Genomic DNA, 8,415 nt, shown 5'->3' with positions numbered 1-8,415 from the left:
TGTGTGAGATCCATTGGAACAGATGTAATTGGGGTGTGTATGTGTGTGTGTGTGTGTGTGTGTGTGCGTGTATGATCCATAGGGACAGATGTACTCAGAACTGAAACAGTGGAGGGCGGACGCCTTCAGGATCCTTTGAAACTCCCAGGTGGAACCCAGGTGGGACACACATCCTGCATGGACCTTTCCTGCCCAGCCAGGATATCCTGTGTTTGTCAAAAGGACCGCACAGGGAAAGCCCTGACCATTGTCCTTCCCGAAATCTGCCAGTCAGCCCTTCCCCAGCCTGCGGCAGCCGCCCCAGACAAAGGAAGAGTAACTCTGGAAACTGTGTTATCAGCATCCTCCATGGACTTCCTCACCTCCTCCCCAGCCCCGTTCGCCCCAAGCTTCTTAGCATCCTCCGACAGGAACCGGGGAGCCTGGGATGGGCTCAGCGCCCTGAAGCCAGCCCCCTGTCTTTTGCCAAGACCTAACCCCTGCGCAGCCTTGAGTGGGCAGCTGAAGGCTGTGGCCGGAATCCTGAGCCTGAGATGGAACCCCAGCTGGGGCCTACGGCTGCCAGCCTCTGCCCGGGCCGGCCGCACCTGCTGCTGTGGGTCTCAGCCCTGAGCTGTTGCGTTTCCTCGCTGGCTTCTCCCTCTCCTTCTCTGGTGCCCCGAATCAGAACCAGCTACAATTTTGGAAGGACTTTCCTCGGTCTTGATAAATGCAATGCCTGCATCGGGACATCCATTTGCAAGAAGTTCTTTAAAGAAGAAATAAGGTCAGAATCTCCATTAGCTAACGCGGAGGGGCAAAATTCTGTTCCCTTCATGTGATGATACCCAGGGGTTTACTGAAAAGGAGTCAGGATGTAATTGATGGGTGGGACCCGAGGCACAGCCATTGAATCATAGTGGTGATCGGTTGAAGTTGGGGTGCAGAGGGGGAGAAGGTATGAAGCTGAATTCTAACCCTAGATGCTGACTTCCAAGTTTTCTTTTGAGGTGGGAGCTTAAAGTGTTCCTTCCCACGGATGGAGTAGCCTGGGATTATGGAGTTTACCAAGTTCGTTTCTCATAAAAAGAGGGAAATAAAATTACTAGAAGGCGTACTACGTGACAGACATTTTAAAGCTATTTTTTATGTTTATTTATTTATTTTGAGAGACAGAGAGACAGAGACAGAGAGAGAGAGAGAGAGAGCCGGTGCGCGTGTGAGCAGGGGAGGGGCAGAGAGAATGGGAGAGAGAATCCCAAGCACTGTCAGCGCAGAGCCCGTCTCGGGGCTCAATCCCAGGAACCGTGAGATCACGACCTGAGCTGAAATCAAGAGTCGGACGCTTAACCGACTGAGCCACCCAGGCGCCACCAAGTCAGTTGTATTTACCCCTCGGCACCATCCTGGAAGTTACTGTGTTGCAACTCATTGTTCAGATAATGAACTGAGACACAGCAAGATTCAGTGACTCGCCCAAGGTCGCCACCTAGTAAGTGGCAGATCTGGGATTCAGATCAGGGCAGTTTGCTCTCAAGTTCCTGAACCAGTTTTCTGATCCAGAGGAAAAGCCAAGCTTAGTAAATGGCGGGGCACGGGGATCTCACCCAAGGATCGTATCACACTCTGGAATTCAAGCCTGTCAGCACGCGGTCAGTGAGTTTTTCCCGCAACCAAGAGCCAGTGTTTCCCTGCCCCTTCGATACTAAAGACCCTTCGTAATAGGCCTTTGCTCCTCAGCCCTCCCCCAAGGACCTATCTTAGGGTTAGCAGAAGGCATTCATTTACAACAATTTGATTTCCAATCTGTATGAACCAAAGACATATTGGGTGATTCCACTAAGGTACCGAACAGATACAACAAATAGAAAACATCGATCAAAAATGGGGAACTTCTTTTGTGAGATGACAGATACCGTATTGATGCGGACTTTTCCCCTCAGGCCCCTTTTAAAGGCATTTCAAATGGTGAAACGTTCAAAGACCTTCCCAACTGCGGGCGCTCTTGCAGACGATGGTGAAGGAGTTTAGGGCGTAGGCACAAGACGTGCCTTGTGTTAGGGAAGAATCTGATGGAAAGCAGCGCGCAGGGGGAACTGGTGACTTCGGCTCAAGTCACGATCTCATGGTTTGTGGGTTCGTGCCCCGCTTCGGGCTCGCTGCTGTCAGCGCAGAACCCACTTGGGATCCTCTGTCCCCCTCTCTTTCTACCCTTCCCCCACTCATGCGCTCTCTCTCTCTCTCTCAAAAGTAAATAAAACAATAAAAAAAAAAGAGATAGATTTCCCCCCTAAGAGACAGGATGGAGAGGACCAAGAACAAAGGCGACCTGGGGCTGATTCCCTAGAGAAAGGAGGCAGGGAGAATATGGACATATTTTCAAAGAGGAGGGAGGGAAATTATGGGATTCGACTAAAGGGGGCTCCCAGGTAAGTAAACAAGAGTATATGAATCTTACGGTTGACTCTTCACTGTACATGAATCTTACAGTAAATGAAGTTTTTCTCAGCGGGCAGGTATTAGCCAAATTCGGGAAGCATTTCCCCAAATAGGTTTGTGTTCATCCATTCAAGTTCAGGATATCACTTCAGCTCCCTCGGAATTTATTTTCTACGTGCGCCTGAAAGGGATATGTGCAGATACACGCAGGAAAGCATGGGGGGTGGGGGGTGGGGCAGGCAGGTTGGGGTTGAGGGCTCTCCGCCTTGAGAAGGCACATTCCTCAAGCGCAAAGAAGCAGAGAGAGGCAGCGAGTGGGTCTCGTTTATATTCTTCACAATTTAAGCAGCTGGTTCCTTATTTTAAAAGTCGTGCCTGTTGATTTTAGAATCTTCTGGCAATATTGATAGTAGAAAGCACAAAATAAAAATCACGTATAATGCCTCCGCCAAGAGATCGTCCCTTGTTAACATCTTGTGAGTGTCCTTGCCACCTTTTTTCCAAGTATGGATTTAACGTTCTTTCCACACAACTGCGATCATCCTGTGTACACCCTTCTGCAAACTTTTCTTTAGCAATGTGTCCGGAACGCCCTTTTCACATTATTAACTCTTGTCTTTGACATCAGCCACAGAGACATTTTTCTAGCTATGTCTCCTTTGGCAAGGAAAACAAAAGTGAAATTAAACTATTGGGACTGCACCAAAATAGAAAGCCTTTGCACAGCGAAGGAGACCATCAACAAAACAAAACAAAACAAAACAAAACAATCCACTAAATGGGAGAAGATATTTGCAAATGATGTATCCACAATTAGATTTTTAATGGCTTTGTGGTATTCAATTGCATCAATCAAGCATAATTTATTGAACCAACCCATACTATGAGACGACTATGTTTTTTTTGTGTGTGTTTTTCAGTCTTCTAAAACATTATGTTGAACATTGCTGTTGCTGGCTTTTTGTGCATATCAGTGATAAATTCCCATGACACATTCCCAAGGGTGGAATTTCTGGGTCAAAAAATACAGCACATTTTAAAGAGATTTTATATATGTATATTTCTCCAAACGGAGACTTCTGCCTCTGGAGCTCACTGATTGCACACTCACAAATATTTAATATTTGTACTTTTAGTATGTATTTCTTCTGAGTCGAGTCTTTTTTTTTTTTCGGGCTTACTGGCTGTTTCTATTTCTCGTTTGCTAAATCGTCTACAAGTTCACATCGTTTGCCTCTCTCTCTAAATGGTGTGTTCATTCGCCTCGTTCATCTCCAAATATTTTCCCGCTTTTAACAATTATTATGATGATGGGGGGGCCTGGGTGGCTCATTCAGTTAAGCATCCGACTTCGGCTCAGGTCACGATCTCGCAGTTCGTGGGTTCGAGCCCCACTTCGGGCTCTGTGCTGACAGCTCAGAGCCTGGAGCCTGCTTCGGATTCTGTGCCTCCCTCTCTCTCTGCCCCTCCCCACTCACGCTCTGTATCTCTCTCTCTCTCTCTCAAAAATAAATAACCATTAAAAAATTTTTTAATCATAAAAATAATAAAAATTATGACGATGATACCTTAGGAAAAAGCCCCTCCCAAACTCGCAGATGTTTGACTGAAATGCCCTCACCAGGCAAGCATTAACATTCCAGGCCAGGTCCTCTGTACGAATTGGATAATGTTTGTTCAGCAGCCGAGAGCGAGCCTGGGAAGCTGAAGATGCGTAATTCATAGATGAAGGTCATGTTTCCTTCTCTCCCTTATCTTCTCTTTGACAAGAATGCTAACGATAAATCAATCAGATGCTTCCCATACTCACCCATTAACCTTTGAACGTCTCCATGTTTTCGGTACCAGTTTTCCCATGCATTCCATGTGGACTTTCAAATCCTAAACGAAAAAGTTAAGGGAAGCCAGAAAAAAAAAAAAAAAAAGAAAGAGTAAACCTGATTGACACACTCTTCCTCCTGCAAACATACCTATCTGTGAAATCCCAAGTGATATCACAGCCAGAGGCAAGATGTACCAGGAACTGACTGATCGGTATTGGTGTATATGCAGGTAATAGGTGGGGGTTCGGGGGGAAGAAGGGGGGGGTACTTAGTAGCACTATTTCTGATCAGAATCGCTCCTACGGATTCCTGGGCTCCTACCAAGACAGATGCTTTACTTTGCCCTTCCTTAATGTACTCGCTTGGCCTTACGTCCCTGCCCCCCACTCCCCACGTCTTAAGGGATGTTTTAAATACTTCTGAGGGCTCACGGTAAAATCAGTAAATCATTAGGCGCGACCTTGCCTTCTCTTCTCGCCTGCCCTCACCTGTCTCTTTCACCTCGGAAGTCTTGAGAGCTGCAGGGCCCCAGAGCTTATGACCAAAGCTTCCGTCTACACATTTAATAGTCCGAACATGCACCCATCCTTCCATTTACCCATTCATTCGGGCATCCATCCATGCATTCTTCCACCCAGCCACCACTCTGCAGCCAGCCAGCCCTCCGCGTATCCCTCCACTCATCTATCCATCCATACACCTAAGGCGTGCAAGCTGCGTCCTTTGAGCTTTGGGAAGCCGCCGGATGCTTTGAGGGTTCTGTGCAGAGCTGGCGAATGGAGATGGGGAAAGACAGGGAAGAAATATTTAGGAAGGCATGTCTACCCACGTGGCGTTCGACTGGACGGAAGCCTGAGGGTCATGCCCTAGAAGGGAGTGTTTTATTCTCATTGCAACACTGTTGCTCTCCTCCGCACCTCCACCCTGCTCTCCAGGTTGAGGGGCTCGTGGGGATTGGACCACACGACCTTTCTGCTTGCTTCCAGCTGTGGAAGCTGTGATACTGCTTGTGTATCTTTCATGATCTCAGTTCAGAAGGAAGATTAAAAGGCTGCCTTTGGGGGGCGGGGGGCGCCTGAGTGGCTCAGTCCGTTGAACATCCGGCTCTTGATTTGGGCTCCGGTCACGATCCCGGGGTGGTGGGATGGAGCCCTGTGTTGGGCTCCGTGCTGAGCATGGAGCCTGCTTCGGATTCTCTCTCCCCCTTTCTGTCTCTCTCTGTGCCTCTGTCTCCCTCTGCCCCCTCCCCCACTCACACATGCGCGCGCGCGGTCTCTCTCTTAAAGAAAAAAAAAAAAAGGATGCTGCGTCTGTTTTGCACGTTTCCAAATTCTAGGATTTTTAACATGTTAGTGAAGGGGAAGACCCTATTTTCTCACTGACACTCTTCTGCTCAGTAAAGTAGGGGTTCAAAGTTGTAAGAATATACATGTTTTCCTTTCCATGCTGTAAATTTAGTACCACTTCGGAAGGGGGGAAAGCGGCCTGTAAACCTGTTTATTTGTTCTCAGTTGGTTCTTAACGGGATGCCTTGAGGGCCACCCCTGAATGTGTACCACGCGTCCATTACAGGTCACCTGTCATGAAGGACCCTGCTAGCTACACCCCCTAATAATGTTCCCGATCTGGTCCCCAAAGCTAACTCATAAAAAGGATGACAGAGGGCTAAGCAATGGCAAAGCAGTTGAGGTTGCGAGCTCTGGAGCCTTGAATGCCACTTCCTTCAATTTCTGGTTGTAGGACTTCGGACAAATTACTTGACTTCTCCGTGCCTCAGTTTCCTCATCCGGACGGCTAATAACGGTACCGACTTCATAGGCTTGCTGCAAGGTTTAACTGAATTAATACACACCAAGCATTTAGCAGCGACTGGCATGCTTGTTTCATACATGTGTGTTGCTATCATGGCTATCTTAGGCCTTCCACGGGGTTGAACCCCATGAGCAAAAGCAGCTGCAGGAAACACGCAGACGGCCCTGCCTGGGTGTCCTCTGCCCTTCCTTATCCTGTCACAGGGGAGGATCATTTCCAGTGGCTGTCCTGAAAATGCCAGTGAAATGGACTCATTGCTAGTTTACAAGGTTTCATCTTTTTTCTTAATATACTTTTATTTTTTTTAAGTTTATTTAGTGATTCGAGAGAGCCAGAGACAGCACAAACTGGGAAGGGGCAGAGAGAGAGGGATAGAGAAAGAGGTTGTCCCATAATGTCTGATAGCAAGAAGTTAAAGATTCTTCCTTCAATTAAATATAGAGCAGATCTTACAAGCCAAATGTTATTAATCATGAAAGTAGATGGTGCCTTGGTAATTTTTCATCCATAAATCGGAAGAAGATTTAATATTCTTCCCTAATGGAAATGTTGGCTCACAGCTAGAAGAATGACTGGAGAAAAGGGTCAAGGTCGTAGGCCAGTGCCTCTCCCCTGGAATTACACCCTTCCTGGATCCCAGATGGCTTTTGGGTCTGGTGACCGTTTAGCAGCCGCCGCTCCCTGTGACTTGGTTGATACGGATGACTTAAATCTTTCAACTGAGAGCAAATTTGATGGGGCCTCTTGGGGAGGGATATGGAGAGCCGTGCTCGTCCGAGTGAAGGCCGAGAAGCCTCTTCACGAACTATGCTTCCAAGACCCAGCCATTGGTCAGAGGGTAGGTTGTTTCTAGAACTGGTGTAGGGAAGGGGAAAGACCCTGGGGTTTTCTGACAGAGGGCCCTGGGTTTGCCCCTCTGCCTGGCAACGTATCGCCTGACCTTGGGCAAGGTACGTGAGCTCGAGAAGCCTCAGTTTTCCCATCTGTGAAGTGGGGAGGGGGTATTAGGAGAATCCTAAGGGACCGGCATGTGTAAAGCTGCTGTCTTTACCTGGAGAGGAAGTTCGGAAAGCCATGGTTAGTCCTTCCGTGCCAGCTACATGAAGAGGAGAAAGTTGCGTCTGGCATGCATCTATGTCCCCTCTTCTGGCTTCACATATTTACCTCCTGAGTTTGAGGAAAGGAAAGTAGTGTTCTCGCAGAGTTTGGAGCGCCCCCGTGTAAGGAGGAGAAATGGAGCAGACTGGGTGTTGTCTCCTGTCTCCCTGTCCCCAGGCTCTGCTGGCTCTGGCAGGAACAGCTAGTCCCTCCTCGGCCCCCCCCCCTCCGTCCCTCTGGCTCCAGGCAGAGCCTAAAAGGGCTGTTCTTCCAGGTTTGACAGCCGGCTGGCCTCCCGCCTCGGACTGCCTCCCGACCCCCTACCTTCTTACCCTGCAAATTACTCAGATGATTCCAAAACCTGGCGCCCTGTGGAGATCTCGAGGCTGGTCAGCAAACAGGAAAGTGACATCTCGGACAGGAGAATCTGTGCCTCTGCGGCAGCCCCAAAGACCTGCAGCATCGAGCGCATCCTGCGGAAAACAGGAAGGTTCCAGAAATGGCTGCAGGCCAAGCGCCTCACGCCGGACCTGGTGCAGGTGAGTGTGCTGGTCACAGGGGTGAGATGGGGGGGAGGTGTCTATTCCCACCTCACAACTCAGGGTGGGGGAAGAGGGGTCGTGATCTACCGGAAATGGGACCAAACAAGGCCACAAAACAGTGGCTCGTGGGAAGACAGTGACCAAACAGGTTCAATGGTAGGGACCCTTCCCATTGTCATCCTCCATTCTCGCTGATGCGACCCCCAGCAGCCATTTGGCAAACGGTTTCTGGCTGCTACCTCTGGTCTGAAGATCCGACGGGATGACCCTCACCAACCCTCCCTACAACCTTCTCAGGAGACCTAGGCCAACCCCCAGACTGTGCCCTCTCTCGGAAGCTCTCATTACACACCCTGTTTCACCAGCCAGAGAGCCCGCTTTGGAAATCAGCTTCCTCGGTTCCTCAAAAAATTAAAAATAGAACTACCCTACGTCCCGGCCATAACGCTACTAGGTATTTAGCCAAAGGATAGAAAAATACCGATTCGAAGGAGCACACGCACCTCCACATGTATAACACCACTAGCAACAATGGCCAAAGTATGGAAAGAGCCCAAATGGCCATCGACAGATGAATGGATAAAGGAGATGTGGTATAGGGGCGCCTGGGTGGCTCAGTCGGTTAAGCGTCCAACTTTGGCTCGGGTCATGATCTCATGGTCTGTGAGTTCGAGCCCCGCCTCAGGCTCTGTGCTGACACCTCGGAGTCTGGAACCTGCTTT

General features: G+C 49.0%; 1 protein-coding gene across 1 annotated transcript in view; it reads left to right on the top strand.

The window, feature by feature from the left end:
* Positions 1-283: 283 nt before the first annotated feature.
* Positions 284-8,415, top strand: part of DIPK2B (divergent protein kinase domain 2B) — a 44,937-nt gene continuing 36,805 nt past the window's right edge. The window contains exons 1-2 of the mRNA XM_043571664.1: positions 284-766; positions 7,426-7,690. Of these exons, the coding sequence (XP_043427599.1) occupies positions 534-766; positions 7,426-7,690 (498 nt within the window). The 5' untranslated portion in view covers positions 284-533. The remainder of the gene's footprint in view (positions 767-7,425; positions 7,691-8,415) is intronic.

Source organism: Prionailurus bengalensis, chromosome X, assembly GCF_016509475.1.
Source record: "Prionailurus bengalensis isolate Pbe53 chromosome X, Fcat_Pben_1.1_paternal_pri, whole genome shotgun sequence".
In the NCBI taxonomy this organism is placed as follows: domain Eukaryota; kingdom Metazoa; phylum Chordata; class Mammalia; order Carnivora; family Felidae; genus Prionailurus; species Prionailurus bengalensis.
The sequence above is the reverse complement of the archived record's forward strand: the minus strand, read 5'-3'. Positions and strand labels throughout refer to the sequence as shown.